Source organism: Sciurus vulgaris (assembly GCF_902686455.1).
Source record: "Sciurus vulgaris genome assembly, chromosome: 7".
In the NCBI taxonomy this organism is placed as follows: domain Eukaryota; kingdom Metazoa; phylum Chordata; class Mammalia; order Rodentia; family Sciuridae; genus Sciurus; species Sciurus vulgaris.
This window is the reverse complement of record NC_136467.1, coordinates 126598890-126621486: the sequence shown is the minus strand read 5'-3', so window position 1 is coordinate 126621486 and position 22597 is coordinate 126598890. Positions and strand designations below refer to the sequence as shown.

The window sequence follows — 22597 nt, the reverse complement described above, 5'->3', positions numbered from 1 at the left end:
GGAAAAAGTGACAGAATTACACTGAGAAATACACAACTCCAGAAAGCCACCAGAGAGCTTTACACTCTTCCCAGCAATTTATACAACAACCAGAGAAAAAGAAAGCAAAAGGATAGATGTGAAGATGTTGGAAAGTGAGTCAAATGGGTGTTTAGAGGTGGGGCCAGGGAGGGGTGATGAGGGCTACATCAGATCTTCAGGGTGGAAGCCCATGATTGAATACTGGTGGCTTTAATAGAAGAGAAAAAGAGAGAGAGCAAGAAGAAGGGAAGGAAACCAGAGCATGAACACCCACACCCGCCATCTGTCACAGTATATTGTGCTGCTCTGCCTCAAGATTCTGTCAGCAAAGAAGTCATGAAAGATGTGACTCCTCAACCCTGGACCTGAACTGTGAACAAAATCACACCGCTTTTCCTTATAATTATCCAGTCTGTGGTATGCAGTATTATTAGTGATGGAAAATGGACTAAAACAGCAAAAATCCCCCTCAAAAAACATAATTTGTATAAACACTGATTACACAAGGATGTTTACCAATGACAGAGTGTATATAGGACAGTGATCCTGTAAGAAAGCTCCTAATGATTTAAGTACCTCCTGCTTATGCCCTGGCTGTTGAAGTTTCCACCTCCTCACACTGTCACCCTATGGACCACATCTTCAGTGTCAATGAACATTGGGAACACTCAGACCACATCTAAGCCATAATTCTGTCCCTGTACCCTAAGGGTTCATGTCCATCTCACAATGCAAAATGCATTCATTCCATCCTTAAGTCTTAACTGTTCCAATATCATGAAAAGTTCAAGACCAAAGTCTGAGACTCCAGGAAAACTTTCAGCTGTGGGTTCCTGTAAAAACAAAACCAAAAACAAACAAAAGAAAGAAAAATGATTTACCTACTTCCAAGATACAATCATGAGCCAGGCACTGGGTAAATATTCCAAAGAGAAATGTAAGATTTGTCTTCTTTTCTGTCAAAGTTAAACCTTGTACTGCAACACAGCCATGTTTGCTATAACTTAAGTTTTGCATGGATGATGGAGCCATCCTAAGTTAGGAAACCATGTCGTCGGAAGGAGCCATTTTTAGAACTCCCTAACAGGTATCCAATTGTACCCTTGAATGCTTCCTGTCAGGAGCAAAGGGCAGTGCTTCCTTAGGGATAAATATTGGCAGCGTACCCACCCAGGTGTACTTGCTTGCCAGATTCCCTTTGGGGGGGTACCCTTCTGCAGAAGTACAAATTTGCCTTGCCAATCCACTTCCAAGTACACGTTTGATTTCTTGCAGCACCTTGGTACTTCTAACAGGAACAGACAAGTAGAAAGAAGAAATAGGCCAAAGCAAGACTGAAAACCAGCAGAGCAAACATTAAATTCTAAAATTCCAAGTGCAGCATTCAGAACATACTGTGGCAGAAGATGGGCCCCCAAGGCTTTGGGCAGGCAACATAACAGCTACATGTGGAGGAGGCTGCATGTGGACATCCGTAGCTCTCCAATGCTAGAGCTCTACCTACAGTTCCACCCCTAAAGCTCCATTAGGCATCCATTGGGGTCTCCATGAAGAACTACAACCTTATCACACAATTTTCCTGGCTTCCAGGCTTTCCTTTGAAATCTTGGTGAAAGCTGCCATGACCCCACAACTCTTGCATTCTGCACAACTGCAAAACCAGCATAATGTGGAAAATACTAAGGTCTTACAGCCATCATAATCTACATCTGGGCCCATTTTGTGACTGCAGCAGCCACAAAGTATTTCAGAGGTAAGAGAATTCCAAGTCAGCCCTGGGCCACAGGGCTCTTTCCTGAAATAATTTTGCCCTGGAAGATCTCTGAAACAAATTTGCACTTCTAGACTTCTGATTGGGCCTGCGAAGAGAGAAGTGACCTAAAGATTTCTTTCCTGTTGTTCCAATGACTTGTATTTCCACTAGTTTCTTTGGCAAGGGGTTGCTCAACTGCCATATTTTCCTGTGCCAAATAAACTTTTTTGCTCTATCCCTGACCAGGCTGCAAATTTTTCAAATCTTCCACTCTGCTTCTCTTTGTTCACTATAAATTTGACTAAAAGAAGCTAATAAGTCTCTTGACTTCAGCCTGAATGTTTTGCTGTTTTGAAGCCTCAGCCAATAAACTATCATTCTTGATTTTGATCTTCCACAAAGTTTTAGGGAATGGACACAATACATTCAACTTCTTTACCATGTTGTAACAAGGGTCACCTTTTCTCCAATTTCCAATAGAATTCTCTCCCCACCTGAGACCTCATCAGCATGATATTTACTGTCCATACTCCTAATGTTAAACAGCTGGGGCTTTCTGGAAAACTGAGGCACCTGAAGACCCCACCCCTTCAAACTCCTATCCTGTGATCAAGTCAGAAAGATTTCAGACAAGTCACTCAGAGTTACAGGCAGAAGCTTACTAGAAGGGCTAGGAAAGGAGAAAAGGGACACTCTCAAGAAAGAGAGTGGGTCCTCTCAGAGAAGAGAAGAGCAGCATGCCTCTCCTGCCCTCTATTTTTTTTTTTTTCCCGGTGGTCCCAGGGAAGTTTCCAGAGAGTCCCACCATGTCCACCTCTTGACTTTTGACTGACAGCAGGAAGACAAGTCTCCATAGCCATGACAACTCTCGGTCACTTTGACCCATGCTGACTGGTTCTAATTGGAACCTGTTCTTATAGATTTTATGGTTAGGGGGAATAATCCTTATCTCCTTGAATTCCAGGATCTGGACTATGTAGGGTCACAAAAGTATCCCCTTCAGGGTAACTTATGTTCTTCTTATTGGAATTTCAGGCCCACATTTCTCCTGCAGACAATAGGTAGTTTGCTGAGAAATGTGACACATCCTGTCCACTTAAGCCAGGCAAGGCTTCAGGTAAATTGCTTCTTGGAAAAGAAATCATTAGGGTCAGCACAGTGGGACTATCTTATAGAATTATTCCCTTAGCATCATGTTTCCACCACTCACATCTGTCACCTATCACCATCAGCATTCTGGTCTTTTGAGTGCTCACCAGAATTACCTGTAATGCTCCCTTTACAGCATTCTAGGCTTTTTCTAGCCTGCTCCTCCAAATTCCCTCAACCTCCTCCTATTAAACAATTCCAAAGTCTCCTTCACATCTTCAGGTATAGTTGTGGTAATGACCCCACTCTCAGTATTGTATGTGTGTGTGCTCACACAAACACACAATAACTGCTTACTTCAAATCAGAAACAATGGAGGTCAGAGGCAATAGCCAATTCAAATTACAGGAAAAAAATTTAAAACACCTATCAATCAAATTCTGTATCAAGCACAACTACCCTTCAAAACCAAAGGCAAAATGACTACCTTCCCAGATAAGTAAAGAATAAAAAGATATATTTCTAGCAGATATGTCATATAATATATATTAAAGTAAGATCTTCAGGATGAGAAGAAATGACACCAGACAGTAAAGCCAATCTAATGAAGAAATTTTTAAAAATAAGAAAACATAATATGTAGATCATTATTTTTAAAATACCTATACATTTTAATCTTCTCTTAACTAATATAAATTACATTAAATAATACTTATAAAATTATAGTTTGGGGCTTATAGCATCAAGATATGATACATGTATATGTACACACACGCATATGAGAATAATAGCACAGAGGATGGGGAGAGGAGATAGAGCTATATTAGAAAAAGGTATTATGAGGTAGTAACTCCAATCTACAAGAAGAAATTAAGAGTGCCAGGAAATGCTAAGTAATTTTAATATAAAAGAACTGGTTGAATGTATCTTACTCCTTTTTTCTGTCAACACTTTTTTAGACATAAAATAACATAAAGCAATAATTATGATGCTATATTTCTGGGTTTGTAACATATGGATGTGATATGTATAACAGTAGCACGAAGGGGGGAGCTGTAACAAAACCATGAAACAGCAAGATGACTCTGCTTATTGGAATTAAATTAGAACTTATCAAAGAAAAATGTGGCAAGTTAAGGGGTATACTGTAACTTTTAGCAAAACCACTATAAAAGTTATCCAAAATATAAACAAAAATTAAGAAAATTACATGTGGTTTACTACAAAATATTTATTTTAAAACCCTAATAATTAATGTTTACCTAAAAGGAACTAATTTCAAAAATTAAAAAAAAAAGATTCACTGGAAAGCATGGGAAAAAATGCTTTTAAGCAACTGCAAAACAATTACAGTTAATAATTTATTTAAATAAAATTTTTAAATAGCCAAAAATTTAATAGCCTGAGCACTGTCATAAACGGGATTTGATCAGAAGAATGAGAGTAACCCAAGTGTGTTGAACCTTGAAAGCACATTCTCTCTCCCACCTCTCATATTTTTAATTTAATTTAATTTTATATTTTATTTTATTTTATTTTGGTACCAGGTATTGAACCCAGGGCACTTAACCACTGGGTCACATCCCCAGTCTTTTTAATTTTGAGACAGGGTCTTGCTAAGTTGGTTAGAGCCTTGCTAAATTGCTGAGACTGGCCTCAAATTCACAATCCTCTGGCCTCAGGCTCCCATATTGCTAAAATTAAGCTATGGGCCACCACAACCAGCTAGTGAATGCTCTCTTTAGAAGCAGTTATGTAGGACAGATGAGGCTAGACACCGAGGAATTTTCAGGAAGCAGGTTTACTTAAGCTACAGTGGTACAGAGGGCTAATGCCTAAAAGTCTCTAGACCCCAAGTCTGGAATTTTGAACTTTATACCAGTGGGGGGGATTTACGTTAACAATGGGTGGTACTTAGCAGTTACTCCATTTCATATTTTAGGCTAGACAGAAAAGTTTTCACAGCCGCAAGCTTGATTGCAGACTTGACTTTTACAAGAAAGAGAAACCTGACCCTAAGAGTCAGAGGAAACTTCAAATCACATTGAGCTCTGCAGAAATTCTGCTGACATTCTTTGTAAAAATCTTCCTGGCAAGAAGAGAAGCTTAATTATGGAGGCAGGGGTTCCTGGAGAAGGTTAATAATTACAATTATGGTGGGGATGGGTACCTGATCTGCTTCAGCAGCAGAGTTACAATGGAAATGTGGATATTTGGAAAGAGTGTTGTTAGATATTATACTTTTTCCCCAAGAGACTCCACAAATCTAAAGCTTTATATAAAAAGAACTGGTTTGCAAATTTTAACTATCACTTTAATTTTTTGCTAAGAGTGTGAAAACAAAATATGTATGCAAGCTCTAGATAACTTGAAGGACACAAATTTGTTACTTATTTTAAGTAATTGGAAGAATAAATGTCTATGAAAAAAAACTTCAAGAAACCATTTAATTAAAAAATAGACATCAAAGAAGCAACAGAAGAAAAAAATACATGAGATGTACAAAAAATGAAAAAGAAAAATGGCAAACATAAACTCAACTGTTACAGTCAAATGGGAAGCTAAAGGTCCAAGCCTCAGTTCTTGTGTTCCAACAAGAGAAAATTTAAAGTCAGACATAAAAATCAAAAAAGAGAATTTTATGTAAGTGAAAGTAAGGCTCAAGCGGAGAACACTCTTGAGAGAGAGAGTGGGTTGACGACAAGCAGAGAAAGGAAACATAACACTGCTTCCAGATTTATTAATGTCTGATGTTTTCTAAGAGAACTAGGGTTCACCTTCTGCACCTTCAGCAATCCAATATTTAATTCCTCCTTCACATTAATCAGAAGAGTTTTTGATCCTACTTGGTCCTTTCTGGAACTGTCTGGTGACCATCCCATTCAGGGGGGTTTCATCACAAGTCAATCCTATGTTAATGCAGGTGCTGAGGTCCAGGATCAGGCAAACTTCATCTTAGTGTGTCTGGCTACTAATGAAATTCCCCTTCTGAAATAAATTGAGAAACTCCTTGAAGCAGACCAGGAACCCCCACCAAAGAGATCCCCTACCATATTTGTAACATATAAGCTTCTCAAGGGAACCCCCCCATAATTGAGCTTCTCTTGTCAGAAAGATTTTTACATAGTATATCAGCAATAACTTCTGCAGAGGGCATTGTGGCTTGTAGCTTCCTCTTTTTTTAAATGCCAGGTTTGCAGGAAAAAAAAAAAAAAACCTTGTAAAACCTCCATCTAGCCTAAATAATGGAACAGAAAACACTTTACATGTAAACCTTTAGACCTCTCCTCCCACTGGGTATAAAGGTCAAAGAATTTTCAGACTCATGGTCCAGAGAACTTTAGACAATAGCCTCCTCTGGACCATGGCAGCTAATAAACCCACTTCCTGAAAATTCCTCAGGTATCCAGCTTCTTCTGCCCTACATCACCCTTGCCATAAATTCTAGCTTTACACTGATCTAGGTAGGCCCTGTCAGAAGTTATCCCCATTGATCTTGCCTTCTTATTTCTTAATTATTTATTATTTTCAGTGATTATCAATTATTTCTTAATTGGTTCCCTTTGTTTCCATGTTTATTCTTCTGGTTAGTACACCTGTTGTTTTCCTACAAATTACTTGATTATTCATTATACTTAAAGGCAATTTAAAGAAACCTGTGAACCAGCAATATTACTGGACTGCATTCCACTGACTCAGTACTACTTCTAACACACAACTATTTGAAAAATAACATTAAATGTGTATAAACTGAACATACTGATCAACAGACAAAGATCTTATGACTCAATTTTTTTAAAAAACTAGATCCTCTCATATGTGGTTGCTAACACACAACAAGGTAGAGAAGGGGAGAATAGAAGTTCAGTGGATTAGACAAAGGGGAATGAAGAGAAGTGGGACAGGAACAGGAAAGACAGTAGAACGAATCTGACACAACTTTCCCACGTTCATGTATGAACACATGACCAGTGAAACTCCATATCATGTACAACCACAAAAATGGAATCCTAATGAGAATGAGATATACTCCACGTTTACATAAATATGTCAAAATATAGTCTACTGATTGTTCTCTAGAACAGAGTTTGGAACTCACCTGACTGTAGAGACATCTAAATCTACCACCTCCACACCTCAAGCACCTGATCCTGGAGCTGACTTCATATTTTCACTTCTTCAGCAAGCACTGGTGAAAACATAGACCCATTCCTTAGAAAAATGGACTCAGAAATCCCACAAGTCTTCCAGAAAGAACTCACCTGCTCCATCTGCCTGAATTACCTTTTAGACCCAGTCACCATAGGCTGTGGGCACAGTTTTTGATGGCCCTGTCTCTGCCTTTCCTGGGAACAAGCCCAAACCCCCACCTGTTGCCCTGTGTGTAGGGAGTCATCACAGCAGAGAGACTTCAAGACCAATATTCCTTTGAAGAATCTGGTATCCATTGCCAGACAAACCAATCTCAGGAAATTTCTGAGCTCTGAGGAAAACATGTGTGTGACCCATAAGGAGAGAAAGAAGATCTTCAGTGAAGAGATTAAGAACCTGCTCTGTTTACTCTGCTCCAACTCTGAGAACATAGAGTTCATAGACACCCTTCAATAGAAGGGGCTGCTGAGGAGTATGGGGAAAAGCTCTTAAAGCAAATAAGATCATTATGGGAAAAGATCCAAGTAAATCAGAGAAATCTAAATGAAGAGAACCATATAACCAGTCCATGGATCTGCTATGTGAATCCACAGGAAGAGCTAACAGGGTTGAGTATGGGAAACTACATCCAGTTCTCCACGAGGAAGAAAAACTATATTTAAAGTCTTAAAAAGGAAAGCAAAAGGATTTTAGAGCAATTCCAAAAAAGTGAAACCAAGATAGTCGAAAAGAGGAAACACCTAAGAGAAATATATGTGGAGCTGGTGAAAATGTTCTGTAAGCTGTATGTGGAGCAGCAGCAGGACTTGGGAGACCTACTGACAAGAAAAGAGTACAGCCGCACATGCCTCAGCCTGTGAAGCCAGCACTTCTGCCCAGACCATCACTGGACTGACAGACACTCTCAATTGCTTCCAAGTGGAGATTTCCTTCAAAAATACAGTAACCAATCATAACCTCAGGGTACCTGATGATGTGAGAAGTTTGAGGTTTGGGCATGTCCATCCAGACTCATCTTTGAATTCTGATAGATCTAACTATTTTGCTGCATGGGGAACACACAGTTTCAACTCTGGAAAATATTACTGGAAATTAGATGTGAAAGACCCTTGGGACTGGGCTCTAGGAGTCTGTACTAATTCCTGGGTAAGGAATGTCACACACTGACTGAATCTGAAGACATGTTTCTCCTCCTGCGTGTGAGGGAGGATGATCACAAGTCTCTTGATCACTTCCCCAATGTTTCCTCACTACATAGTGAAGCCTCAGGACTGGATTGGTGGAGGTGTGAGTTCAGTGAATGTTGCCAACAGTTCCTTTATATGGCATTACCCTGATGGTTCTTTGAATTTCCCTGTCAGGTCTTTTGTTCATACTGACCACAAATGCCCAGGGATTAAGTCAGGAAACTATGCCTGGGAACTCTAACTCAGGCAGTCCTTCTCAGTTGAAGACAACAATACTGTACTTTAGTGTTTTTAAGTATTTTTTACTTGAGCCAGGCATGATGGTACATGCCTATTAATTCCAGCAATTCTAATTAATTCAGGAGGCTGAATTAACTTAGCAAGACCCTGTCTAAAAAATAAGGGCTGGGAATGTATCTCAATGGTAGAGCACCCCTGGATTCAATCCCTAGTCCAAAACAAAAGTATCTTCTTGAATGTGACTTTATTCTGTTTTTAAATATGAAGACAGTGTCAAAGACAGTGTGAAAAGCAAAATTGTGTTGACTCAATTCTCTTTTAGGAAGATCATATTTTGTGGCACATAAAATGATTTGCTGCATATGCTGTGGTTGCTTGCATGTTTTGTGAGTTTGTCAGAATTAATAAAATTACAAGATTGTATGATTCATGCTCAATATTTATTTTGTAGGAAGAATTTTCACATCATAGGCAAAAGTGTTTGTCCACAATAGACATATCAGTTTGATGTCTTCACCTCACTATCGATCTAAGAAATTCTAATTTATTCATCCTTAGGGAATGAAAAATGGGAAATTCTTTCCCATGCTCAGGACAAAGACTCATTTTTTAGTGAAGCCAGTGAGGTTGGCCCTTTCTCTTTACCTACCATTTCCTTAAGTATTTTTTAAAGCAGTCTTATGTTAACAGAAAAAATGAGAGGAAAATTTTTAAAATATGCATACTTCCTGCCCCCCTCTATATATACAAGTGTATAGCCTCCCTCTTTATCAACATCCCCTGTCAGAATAATACATACGTTACAACCCATGAACCAGATTTGACAAACACTATGTGGATACCATATACTTAAAATGAGAAGTTTGCCTCTGTTTTCTTCCTCCCTGAACCTATGATTCTAGTCTACTCGTGAGAAAAATATCTACAAACCAAAATTGAGGGTCATTTTATAAAAGATCTGACTAGTAGTCCTCAAAATTGTGAAAGTCATGAAAAATAAGAAAAGCTCTTTCAAATCAAACCGAAGGAGACATGAGAGTGAATTCAGTGCTCTATCCTGGGTTGGGCCCCATGTACAAACTGGTGAGATCTAAATAATGTCTGACTTCAACCAGTGTAACTCCACATCATGTACAACCACAAGAATGGGAAGTTATACTTCATGTATGTATGATAAGTCAAAATACATCCTATAACTGAAAAGAACAAATTTTAAAAAACTAGAACCAACTATATGATCTCCATAAGAAACATTTCAGATTCAGACACAAATAGATGAAATTTTTTTTAAAAGGGGGGAAAAAGATATGCCATGTAAATTGTAATTATAAGAAAGCTCAAGTAGCTATACTAATACTGGACAAAATAGGTTTAAGATGAAAAACATTACGAGAGAAAATAAGGGACACAGTAATATAATAAAAGGGTCAATTAATTAAGAAGGTTAAATGATTATAACATGTAATTGCCTAAAAACACATGAAACAAAACTGATAGAATCGAAGGGAGAAAAAGTTCAACATTAGTAATTGGAGACTAAATACCCTAATCTCAATATAGACTATGTAGCCAAAAAATTCTTAAGGGTCATCAAATATGTGGAAGCCTTAATAGTGAAAACCAACTTAACCTGACATCTACAGAACATCTCAACCACCCACACAGAACATATATTTTTGCCAAGCACACCAAAACATTCTCTAGGATAGGTCACAAACTCAGTAATGAAGTCTTGATAGATGTAAAGTATTCGCAAAGTATTCTCAAAGTATTCTCCAACTTCAATGAATTAAATAAAAATCAACAATAGAAGAAAATTTGGAAATTAAATGGCACAGTTCTAAATTACAAATGGGTCAAAAAAGAAAGGAAAAAATATATATTTTGAGCTGAATAAGCAAAAACAATAACACACAAAAATATATGGGATATAGCTAGTATCATGCTTAGAGGGAAATTCATAACTGTAAATGTCAATATTGGAAAAGAACTATTTAAAATTAATAACCTGGGCTGGGGTAGCTCAGCAGTAGAGACCTTAACTAGTGTGCAGGAGCTCCTCAGTTCTATCCCTAGCACAGGAAAGCTAAAATAAAATGAATAAACTAAGCTTCCACATTCCAAAACTAGAAAAGGAAGATCAAGCTGAAACCAAAGCAAGTACAAGGAAGGAAAGAGTAAAAATAAGACTGGAAATTAATGAAGTAAGAAACAGACAACAAGGAAGTCCAATGAAAGTAAAAGTAAGTTCTAGGAAAAGATCAGCAGTATTGACTTATAAAACTTTATCTAGACTGACCAAAAGAGAAACACACACACACACACACACACACACACACAGCCAAAGTCCCAAAGTCAGGACTGAAAGATCACTAATGTCCTCACTGAAATTTAAAAGACTAGAAGGGGAATACAATGAACAACTATGAACAAAATAAAAAACAAAACAATGGACATTATCACTGAAATGAAGTTCAAGAGAATACTTTGAATAACTGTATGCCAACAAATTAGGTAACTTGGTTGAAAAGAACACATATCTGGAAAGACACAAACTTCTGAAATTAATGAAGAAGAAACAAAATCTGAATAGACCTTGCTATGGTTTGGGAACTTTAAAGGTTCGAGTTTGGAAACTTAGTCCTCAGTGTGTCAATGTTAAGATGTGGTGGGACCCTTAAGAGGTGGGGCCTAATGACAGACCCCTGGATCTTAGGAGCACTGCCCTTCAAAGGGATTAAGGTAGTTACCTGGCACTCAGCTAATTCTGAGAGGTTGTTGTAAAAAGGAGAAGGAGGAGGAGAGGGAGGAGGGGTAGAAGCAAGCCTGGCTCCTCTCTGGATTCCTATCTTCCCTGTTTGACCTCCTGGGCGAGTTGTTGATTCGGGACTTGGCTGGGTTGGGTAACTAGAACAGATCTTTTTTCCTTCCTGCAAAGTAAACAGAGCCATCTAAGTTCCTTTTTACCAGGAAGTGCGGCCGCCAACTGGGTGAAAAGTGAACGGCCAGACGCAGCGCTCGAATCCCATAGTAATCAGATGTGTGCAAAATTACTTTAGTAGAGAAAAATGTAAATCATCAGTTGAGAACATTTAATGAGAAAGGTCGGTAGACTCGTACTCCGAGTCTGTACCCTAGTCCCGGTACAGACCTGGGGTAGGATGCTTCCTGTGAGACCCCGCCCACTTGCGCCCACAGACTCAACTGCGCTGAAACCTTCCCGGCCCCGCTCTCCCGCGACGTGGGAGAAAGAACGATCCTGAGCGTTTCTTGGTTCTGAGTTTCTGCAGTTGTTGGTTGTGGGGGTTTTTGTGTGTCCCCTTCACCTCCAGTACTGGGAGCTTAACCCAGGGCTGAAGACTGTAAAACGAAAGATATGTTCCGATTAGAGGCGGGATATCATCCAAACCCAGAACACCAAAGCAGAATCTGATTTCTATGTATTTGTTTTCAGGTTTTTTCCCCCACTATGTAACTTTTGTTTTTAACATAGGCACCATCTCGGTCTTCATGTTTAATACTTTCCCCTCATTAAACATACAGAGCTACGATTTTCCAAGTTGCGGGTCTTCCTTTTAGTTGGTCCCTGGTTTTTCCTATGTCGATGTAACGTTGGCTCCGGGCTCTTAGTCTTCCCTGAAAACCAATCTAAATGGCACTTTTTTTTTTTTTTTTTTTTTTTTTTGACCGTTGTGTAAACCTTCTTTCCACATACTCCACCCCAAGTTTTTATCTTAGTCACTTAACTTCCATTTCTCTCAAAGCGCCTCCCCTTCTCTCTCAGTTTCTGGCAGAACTGCTTTTCGCGGTGTGGATCGCGGCCCCTGGGTTGGCGGTCAATCAACAGTAGAGCCTAGAGAATGCTATCGATTTTTGTCCTCCTGCATTTGTTCCTGAGCCTCCTGAAGGACACCCGCGCCCGTGAGTGAAACAGCAGTAGCGACAGGGGCTGCGGGCTGCCAAGAATTGTGGAAAAAACTAGAGGGGGAGGGAAAACCCCTTACCCAAAAACTTCAGGGCATTTTGCAATTCCCGGGGTAACTTTCCTAAATCGTAGCGGTGGTTACAGGTCCCTACTCACCACTCCCCAGCTTCTGGTGAAGAAGGGCTCAGGCAAAGCAGGGCAGGCGATGCAGACAAGCCAGAAGCTGGCAGATCTCTGAATGCTGCACCCTGTGTGCTCAACGCAGACGCTTTTGGCGCTTTAAAGCCACGTAGAAAAAAGAGGCTTGGTGAATATTAAGAAAGAACCCCAGACAGGAACTAGGTGTCCGGGACCCACCATCTCCAACTAAGGTTTTCAGAGTATCCTTCTTACTTTTTTTTCTCTTCCTTATTTTAAAAATATTTGTTTATGAAATATTTAGTGTATGTCAATACACTGTGCACTTTATAAAATATTTAAAACTAGAAATTCATGCTGGACACGGTGGAGCTTGCCTATAATCCCAGCCATTAGAGAGGGTGAGGCAGGAGGATCCTAATTTCGAGGCTAACCTCAGCAAACTTTGAACCTTTCTCAGAAAAAAAAAAAAAAAAAAAAAAAGTGCTGCCAATTTCATTCAATGGTAAAGTACCCATGGTTCAATCCCAGTACCAAAAATATAAATTCAAAAGGGTGGAATAGAAATAAAATAATGTAAGTAATTTTAATTAAACACTTCATAAAGTTATTAATTATAATATTTTAAAGTGACAGCAATGTAACTATGCTTAATTATTTTTGAAAAGTATGCTTTAGTTGGGTGTGGTGGCACAGGCCTGTAATTCATGCTACTTGGGAGGTTGAGGCAGAAGGATGGCAATTCCCAGGGCCAGCCTGGGCAAGAGTTCCTATTCCAAAATAAAATAAGAAGGTCAGGGGATGTAGCTCAATGGTAGGGTACTTGCCTAGCATAGGCCAGGCCCAGGGTTCAATTCCCAGTACTAGAAGGGAAAAAAAGAAAATTATGCTTTAACAATTTGTGATACAGATATTTGACAGTCTGGCTCTGAGTTCATTTTGATCCTTGGTTTAAAGTGTAGTTAGAGCTGACAGAGATTCCCTCTCTCACACACACACATACACACACACAAACAATATATCCACATGGAAATGTATCATTAATGTACTCAATTGTGTCTCATCCAGGAAAATTCCATCACTAAATTTATATAAAAGTTTTTGTTTCCCCGTAGCTATCATATTTCCATTCTCCCTTAAACAAACTAATGAGAAGCCATTGTCCCAAGCCTGGAACAATGAAGATTTTTAGTCAAACATTATTCCAGATGTTTCTGAAAGGATATTTTGGATGAGTTTTACATTTAAGTCAATGGATTTTAAGTAAAACAGATTGCCTTCCATAATTGTGGATGGGCCTTACCCAATCAATTGAAGTTTTTAAGAGAAAAAGACTGAGGTACCTGAGGAAGAGGAAGTTCTGCCTCCACAGTGACTTCAGTCTTGAGTCAGATTTTTGTTACCAGCCGGCCGACACTGCAGATTTTGAATTTTCCCCCACCTCCACTGCATAAAACAATTTGCATTTTTTACTAGAACTGCATGAGATAGTTTCTTCATCCTAACGGTTTTCTTTCTCTGGTGCTCCCTGACTAATACAGTAGGTGTAGGCACTAAGAATACAATAAGCAACAAGAAGGAAAAGTTGCCATTTCTGTGGGATTTTTTGGCAGGCTGAGGTTGAGTCCATAATCATGTGATGTCCCTTGATCCTGGAGGCACAGAAGCAGGAAAAAACTCTCCTTGCCTGCGGTGAGTGTTGGGGAGTGAGGTGAGTCCTCCCAGAGGAAGTGACATTTCAACAAAGACCTGAAGAGGTCAAGGCCAAAGGTGGCCAATAGGTGAAGTAGAGTATTCCAGATGGGGGATGATAAAGGATCCAAAGTCTGGGAAAGAAAGGACACATTTAAAGAGCAGAAACCAGATCCAGAAGCTGGGACAAGTACAGCTAAAGCTGTGCATTTTCAGCTTTGTTCTATAAATAAAGAAGCTGGACTATTAAGACAGTAAGTGGCCTACAGGGAAAAAAAAGCAGAAAGAAAAAAGTGTTCTACAGAAAACACTTGTGGCAAGATTAGCACTGACACCTAAATCGGATGTGCGATGAGTGGCCTCTGCGGTTGAAATGATGCAGCATTATAGCAGGGACCTGGAGAAGAGGCCTGTTTCAGGCATTGTCACCTCAGTCCTCACCCTCAGGATATTTCTAAACCTCCAGTGCTCCAGATCCCTCTTCTTCTCAATCCCTGATCAACAATTTCTTCATAGAAACTTTACTGAGATCTTGCACTAACGTTTCTGTATTAATTCCCTGAATTCTCTCTGAGTATAGAATATAGAATTTGAATGCACTTGTGCGGGTGGGTTGTTCTACACCGGTGTTCCTGCTGTTTTATGCTGTGTGCCCTGTTCTCAACAATTACCAAAGCTTACTGTGAACCCATGGTCTCTGCCTCAGGATCACACTCTCTGGAGTATTTCTACACAGCTGTGTCTGAGCCAGGCCCAGGAACCCCTGTATTTACTGCCTCTGGCTGCGTGGACGACCAAGTCTTTATTCGCTTTGACAGCGAGAAGATGAAGGCGGATCCATGTGTTGACTGGTTGAGGGAAAATCCAGATTACTTTGATGATGAGACCAAGATCTTCAAAACTCGGATGAAGATTTTCCAGTTAAGTCTGAGAAATGTGCAGCAGTACTACAACAACTGCATGGATGGGAGTCTGAGCAAAGAGGTCTCACCAGAGCCATCAGGTTAGTGCTCCTGAGAAAGGGGGGTGGGCAGAACTCACCACCTCGATCCGCCCCCACAGGCCGGAGGCCCTCAGCAAGTATTTTGACAAGTCCTCACTTTGGAATAAAAGCTAGCCCAGTTTGGTCCCAGGGGTCAAGATCTATGGACATTCTTTGGTTCAGTATTCAGCAGACTCCCTGAATTGCAGACATATAGCTAGCATATATCTTTCAGTGCTGGAGGAGGACAACCAGAAAACATAACCAAGTGTTTATCCTCAAAGCACTTACAATTACTATGAGGAGGCACCCATATGATTGGGAACACTTTAGTGACCCTATAAGACATTGCAACAGGTAAAAGTCTAGTATCTCCTTAAATGCCAAATGAGAAGCAGAAAATAGTTTACTACAGTAGACAGGCAAGACAACCCAGTGGTCAGGGAGAGTTTCCTGACTGAGATGGAACTTTGGATAGAACCTATGGGATGTATATGCTTTGGATCTATGAAGATGAAGACATCTCATGTAGCCAGAAGTCAGGGTGCAGGCAAGGGTGGGGTGGGACTGGGCAGAGTGCATTCAGGGATCAGAATGGTAGCTTACTTAATAGTTAGTCTCTAGTTAGTGTTTCCTGACTGCTTAGGATTATTGAAATAAGTTAGTGAAGGGCCTTTAAACTAGTGAGAGATATAATGAAAGCTGAAGAGTGAAGCTGCTCAGATTTTTACTAATTGATCCCGGTAGGAAAATGTGTTCAACAGGATTTGCCAGATCAATGAGAAAGGTAACAGCAGAGTCACAGCCTGCATAGGGCTCATGATGTGGAAGGGGAGAGACAATACACAAAGTTTGGTGTAGTTTTTGAGTGTTGGTTTAGAGGCTTGATCCTGTAGACTGTGGACCCCACAGGAGGGCATGATTAATCCAAGTTGGGGCAATCTAAGAGTTATTTATATTTGACTTGGAAATTCACTAGAGACCTTTTTAGCAGAAGTTGGCACTTGTTAAAAAAAAAAAAGAGAAGTTCATACTTTTTACTGTTAAGTGTGCCTTCTCTAGAATTTCAAGGAAAACGACACTGAGCTCAGTGTCCTCTGACATTAACTCTGTGTACAGTGATCCTATTTACAGGAAGCGACAGTTGGAATCTGAGACAGTTAACACAGAAGGAAATCTTTGGGGTCATGCTCTAACCTTTTCCTGTACACAAGATAGAGAGCTATGGAGGTTGAGGCTGGGGAGATAGCTCAGTTGGTAGAGTGCATGCCTTGCATGCACAAGGCCCTGGGTTTGATCCCCAGCATCGCAAAAAAAAAAAAAAAAAAAAAAAGAAACCTTAGACAAAGCAGAGGCCAAACTTAGAGAGCTATGGAGGTTGAATAATTTGTCCAAGTGACATATTTCATGGCAGTGCCAAGTCTTTTTCAAGACATCCTGGAACCCAGCATAGACCACTCTCTGCTACAGAGCTAATGGCAAATAAAAGAGATCAATATCAGGGACCAAACTAGGTTATTCAAAGTGTGAAGTCAAGGGATCAGTTGTGGAGGGAGCAGGGACCATGATGGGGGTACATCTGGCCTTACTGACATGCCTGTCTGGGGAATGGGTAGGCCTGCATACCCTCCAGTTCACCTATGGCTGCCAGCTGCAGGAAGACAGCAGGACCTGGGGGCACTGGCGGTATGGCTATGACGGCAATGACTACCTGAGCTTGGATTTGGAGACTCTGCAATACACTGCAGTCTCTTCAATTGCCCGCTATACCAAGCAGAAGTGGGAAGCCAATGGGAATTTCATAGAAAAAGACAAGAGCTATTTGGAGAAGGAATGCATCTTGTGGCTGCAGAGATATTTGAAGCTTGGAGGGAAGAACTTGACCCGAACTGGTAATGACCTCCTTCAGCCCACCCATTCAGTTCTTTCTGCAGAGTTGATGGAGGGCTCCCCAGGGTTACATAAGCATAGGATTATAGGCTCACTTGTGTGGGTGAGTGGGGCCACTGTACTGAAGTCTCCTTGGAGCAGGAGATGTGGATTTGGGCAAGTCTCTTGGAAAGTGCTGTCTGCCCCTTTTCTAAGTCCTCGCCAGGGCAAAACTTCTCTCATGACCTCTGGGCATGTTCTTAAGCTCTTGGGGGTTTCTCACACTTCTACCCCCTTTCCACTAGAGATATAGCAGCTGTGAGCACCTATCAACATTTACCTAGAAACATTAACCAGTGGCTTGTGGAGAGTCTTGAAGTTGCTCTTGCTCTGAAGAATATTGGGACTGAGCTCTCAGGACCATTCCCTGGGTCCCTATTTAGTGTAGTGCTTAGTCCACACCTGCCTAGCTGACATCCCATCCCTTGCCCTGATTGGCAGCCAAACCATCATGAGTTGCATTTTCTTACTCATTAGAGTAGATGTTACAGTAAGTCTTTGCATGGGTCCTCCCTGCTTTATCCACAGAGCCTCCCTATACACGCGTGACCTACCATCCCTTACCTGATCATAATAAAGTCACCCTGAGATGCTGGGCCATGGGCTTCTACCCTGCAGAGATCTCCCTGACCTGGCAGCAGGATGGGGAAGATGAGAGCCAGGACATGGAGCTTGTGGAGACCAGGCCTTCAGGGGATGGAACCTTCCAGAAGTGGGCAGCTATAGAGGTGCCTACTGGAGAGGAGCAGAGATATATGTGCCATGTGCATCATGAGGGGCTGCCTGAGCCCCTCACTCTGAGATGGGGTAAGGAGGGGTTGAAGGCACAGGGCCTGTTTATTGGGGAAAGCGGGAGGTGTTCAGGAAGCCTTCAGCCAAGTCAGAGCTGAAAACTGGTGGTGAGGGCCCCTCACCTTCTCTTCCCTTCTCAGATCCACTTTCTCAGCCCAACGAACACACCAACAAGAACTTTCAAGCTGTGATCCTTGTACCTTTGATTGCTGTAGGACTTCTGCTCCCAGGAATTATGCTCTGGAGAAGATGTCAGGCGATAAGGAGGTTTGGCTTCCCTCATTCTGGCCTAAGGTTGTCTCATCCCAGAGGGCTGAGTTGCAACTCCTGCAGCTTTTACTTCTGGGGCTACTGTGGTAACATCCTGTGGTGTAGCAAAGCCCGGGAGGGACCTAGCTGGAGGAAGGGAAGGCTAGGAAGCTGCCATTGAGGAGAGATGCTGGAGACTCTCGCTGGAGACTGTTCTAAGTGCTCAGTTCAGAGGCTGTCCAGGTCCCATGACTGCTTCTAAACTTCACAGTCTTGATCTGAGGATTGATCTCCTGCTTCTCTAGGAGGGTTCTAGGAGCAGGGATACATAAGGCCTAGAACGTCTCACAGTGCCTGAGAAGTGCGCTTACTTCTGGTACAAAATTTCTATGGTCCCTCTTCCTCAGGTGCCTAAATTTCCTAAAGGAGATTGAGTGAGAATAGACCAAACTCCAAGGTTGAATTGGCAACTCTGAAGGGAGTATGTAATGTGCTTGTCTGTGTACATGCCTATGCATGAATATTAACAAAAAACTTGTATGTTTGTGGGTTTATGTATATTTGTGTATGTATATAAGCATGCATGATCTTTTGTATATCTATGCATTTGTGCACATTTAGGGACGTGTGTGTGTTTGTGCGCATGTGTGTGTGTGTGTGTGTGTGTGTTACTTTAGGACTTCCTCATACTGGTTGTTCCATCCCTATTCAACAGGTTGGAAAAAAAAAAAAAAACTCTTCTCCATTTGCAGGGCACCACGATAAATTTTGAGAAGAGATCCTTGCTGTACATAGAATAATGATGGTTCCACTTTAATAAAATGTATAATAAGGGGCAGAGTGAAGAATAGAAGTTAATTGGATTAGGCAAAGGGGAATGCAGGGAAGGGAGAGGGAATGGGAATAGGAAAGACAGAATAAATCGTACAGGCAGCTCAATTCACAATAACCACGCAACGGAACCAACCTATGTGCCCTCAACAGTTGAATAGATAAAGAAAACGTTGGAGTTTCCCAGGCTTCAGGCCTGCCGAATGGGAAGGGGAGACAAGATGTGGCACCTCATACTCTAGCTCCAGCCTCCTGCTGTTCAACTGCCCAACCTGGGCAGGTCGACCCCACCTGGTTTACATCTGGATGTAGTCAAAGGAGACCAACTAATTGAGAAACTCATTTTTAATGAGAAAAAATATTACTTGTTTGAGAGAAGCCCTGATCTGTGTGACTTTACCATTAACTACCTGTCTTGCTCTCAGGTACACACTGCATTTGTCTACCACAAGCATCTGAAGAGAGCTTTCCTGATAAATCTCAACTGAAAATGGTAACAGAGAATGGGAGGTTGGGGGTCTCTATTGATCTCATGACTGTGGCACTCTGGTACCTGGGAAACTTTCTATGAAAGGGCAGATGATGCCTAGCTGCTATGGTAACACCCTGCCTGAGGAGGCTATGTGCAAGAGTCTTATCAGCTTCAACATTGATCTCAGGCCCATAGCTCCCGGGGATAGAAGAATTCTCATGCTAGACAACCACAGTGTTTCACCAGCTCTGCTACTTCTGAGCCTGCCTGCTGAACAGTAACTTTAAACAATGGACCTCCTTGAGTACTTCATAGAGCTTCTAATATTGCACATTGCAACTGTGAAATTTGCATAAATGTTTCTTGTTCTATAATTTTGCAGAATACAAATAATAATGCTTTCATTGTCTTTTTAATTTTTTTTATTTTTACAGATCACATTTTGATTCATTATACACAAATGGGGTACATCTTTTTGTATATATGGTTGTACACGGTGTAGATTCATACCATTCATGTAATCATACGTGTACTAGGTTAATGTTGTCTATCTCATTCCACCATTTTTCATACCCCCACCCTCTCCTGTCCCGGCCCGCAGGACATCAACGGGTACCTGGAGGGGGGAGCGGGGATTGAGAGAGACAAGAGACACAGGAAATGGAGACAAGACAAAAGCCTGATCAAGTCTCGTTTATTAGAGGAATAAACACAGTTAATATAAAGTATAAAAACCAATCAGAGGAAAGCGCGCGAAGGCAAGACTAGTCTCGCGCCAGAACTCGAATAAGGAAGTGTAGTTGTCCAATCATGAAGCACCACGCAATCTAGTCTGATGCACCTGGTATAGTCTGACAGGTGTGTAAACAGGTAGAGGCACGCCCCGCCAGCATCCGGCAGGTGCCATCTTAGCTCAGCATGAGGCAAGGCAGGGGGCGTGACCATGAGCCAAGGCACATGACCTTGAGGCAAGGCAGGGCGCGTGACCTGCTGGCTCCCGACACTCTCCTCCCTCTCATTTCCCTTTATGTAATCTAAAGTTCCTCCATTCTTCTCTCATTCCCCCACCCCTATGATGAGACATATATAAATAGATTGCTGACAATAACTCTTTAGATCTGCTTCTCCCTCAGAGAGCAGCACACCACCTGATCCCAGCTATTTATCTTCACAATCTGCATGTGTGTCTATTTTCTAATCTCCCATTGACCTTTGCCAGTACCACAAGTTTGGCCATGCAGGAGATGGCACTTTCTTAGGTCACATTTGGTTGGAACCTCACAATCCACAACAAATTCCCATTGATTCCACAGTCTCATGTGTGTGCTTCCACAAGGGCACACACTGCACAAGAATCCTCAAACATTGCCATCAACTGTGAAAGGAGATTAAAAGATGAGTAGAGAGGATGCTGAACTCAAGGACCTATTGGGGCTTCCAGAGGAAGAAACTGAGCTTGATAACCTGACAGAATTCAACACGACCTACAACAAGTAGATTCCTTTTTTTTTTTAACTGGGGGTCGAATCCAGGGTTTTGCAAATGCAAGGCAGACACTTTACCACTGAGCTATATTCCAGCCCAACAAGTGGATTTCTACCCTCACCATTGAAGAAAGAAATTTGAACATTCAGAGACCAAAGAGGAAGAGGAAGAACTCACATGTGACTTTCAGTGAGAATGATAAGATCATTAACCCAGAGGATGTGGATCCCTCAGTTGGTCACTTCTGGAATATGGTGCAAACTCCAGTAGTCCCAATGTAGAAAAAGCATGTGGAGGGCCCTGGCTCCCTGGGTCTGGAGGAATCAGGGAGCAGACACGTGCAGAACTTTACCTTCAGTAGAGGATTCTACAGCGGCCTGCCCCCCATGCACAGTGAAGCAGGCTACCAGCCATATGGCATTCATGGGACAGCACTCATCAGTGGTTTGCCCATGCCATTCCTGAGCCTTGCCCCTGTTGTGGACTTGACTCCCATTGTGCCATCAACAGTGAACATGAACCCCACACCAAATCCTGCAGTCTATAACCCTGAAGCCATTAATGAACTCAAGAAGAAGAGATATGCCAAAGAGGTTTGGCTGGGCAAGAAGCCCACACCTTCCTTACTGATTTGATATTTTTTATCATGAAGAAGGGTAGGACTGAGTGGTAATGGGATGGAAGGTGAAGGATATGAAAATAATAAACCCCCAAACAGCATGTGACCCAGGAGAAGGGAGAAAAAGAGAAACCATAGCTTTGATCCTTCCAAGAAATCATTTCTCAGTGACATGACAATGAAACTACACATTAATCTTGTCCCCATGGCAATACAATGACCCCTGGAAGTCAAATGAGCACTGGACTCTGAACCCTGAACCCTCCATCTCTGCCCTGTAAAATGCTGCTTAATTAAAAACTGTGCCCATAAGGAAATGAATAGACACTTCACAAAAGAAGATCTACAAGCAATCAACAAACATGGAAAAATGTTCAACATCTCTAGTAATAAGAGAAATGCAAATCAAAACCACCCTAAGATTCCATCTCACCCCAATTAGAATGGCGATTGTCAAGAATACAAGCAACAACAGGTGTTGGCGAGGATGTGGGGAGAAAGGTGCACTCATACATTGCTGGTGGGGCTGCAAATTAGTGCAGCCACTCTGGAAAGCAGTGTGGAGATTCCTTAGAAAACTTGGAATGGACCTACCATTTGACCCAGCTATCCCACTCCTTGGCCTATACCCAAAGGACTTAAAATCAGCATACTACAGAGATACAGCCACATCAATGTTCATAGCTGCTCAATTCACAATAGCCAGATTGTGGAACCAACCTAGATGTCCTTCAATTGATGAATGGATAAAGAAACTGGTATATATATACAATGGAATATTACTCAGTCATAAAGAATGATAAAATTATGGCAGTTGCAGGCAAATGGATGAAATTGGAGAATATCATGCTAAGTGAGATAAGCCAATCTCAAAAAACCAAAGGACGAATAATCTTGCTGATAAGTGGATGATGACACATAATGGGGGGGTGGGAGGGGTTAGTGTTAGGGTTAGAGTTAGGGTTAGGGAGGGGGGCAAGAATGTAGGAAGGAAGGACTGTATAAAGGGAAAAGAGGGGTGGGAGGGGTGGGGGGGAGGGA

The 22597-nt window shown here is 41.4% G+C and overlaps 1 protein-coding gene and 2 pseudogenes across 7 annotated transcripts; all 3 read left to right on the top strand.

Moving 5' to 3' along the window:
* Positions 1-6841: 6841 nt before the first annotated feature.
* On the top strand, positions 6842-8796 carry LOC306666646 (tripartite motif-containing protein 43-like; annotated as a pseudogene). The gene has a single exon. The product of its transcript is annotated as a tripartite motif-containing protein 43-like (transcript).
* Positions 8797-10287: 1491 nt separating this feature from the next.
* LOC306666652 (H-2 class I histocompatibility antigen, Q7 alpha chain-like) lies at positions 10288-20925 on the top strand. Of its 5 annotated transcripts, XM_079148868.1 has the most exons (7): positions 11586-12363; positions 14904-15200; positions 16796-17071; positions 17637-17915; positions 18041-18167; positions 19406-19473; positions 20789-20925. In XM_079148868.1, exons 1-6 carry the CDS (start codon positions 12303-12305, stop codon positions 19437-19439), a joined length of 1074 nt encoding a protein of 357 aa, XP_079004994.1. In that variant the 5' UTR covers positions 11586-12302; the 3' UTR covers positions 19440-19473; positions 20789-20925. The 5 variants fall into 5 exon arrangements, with proteins under 5 accessions (XP_079004991.1, XP_079004994.1, XP_079004993.1 ...); XM_079148865.1 differs by lacking the exons at positions 19406-19473; positions 20789-20925 and adding an exon at positions 10288-11345 and having other exon boundaries at positions 12227-12363; positions 18041-19393; XM_079148867.1 differs by lacking the exon at positions 20789-20925 and having other exon boundaries at positions 19406-19705.
* On the top strand, positions 20848-21644 carry LOC306666724 (nuclear inhibitor of protein phosphatase 1-like; annotated as a pseudogene). Its single transcript has 2 exons — positions 20848-20945; positions 21042-21644. The product of its transcript is annotated as a nuclear inhibitor of protein phosphatase 1-like (transcript).
* The last annotated feature ends 953 nt before the right edge of the window (positions 21645-22597 follow it).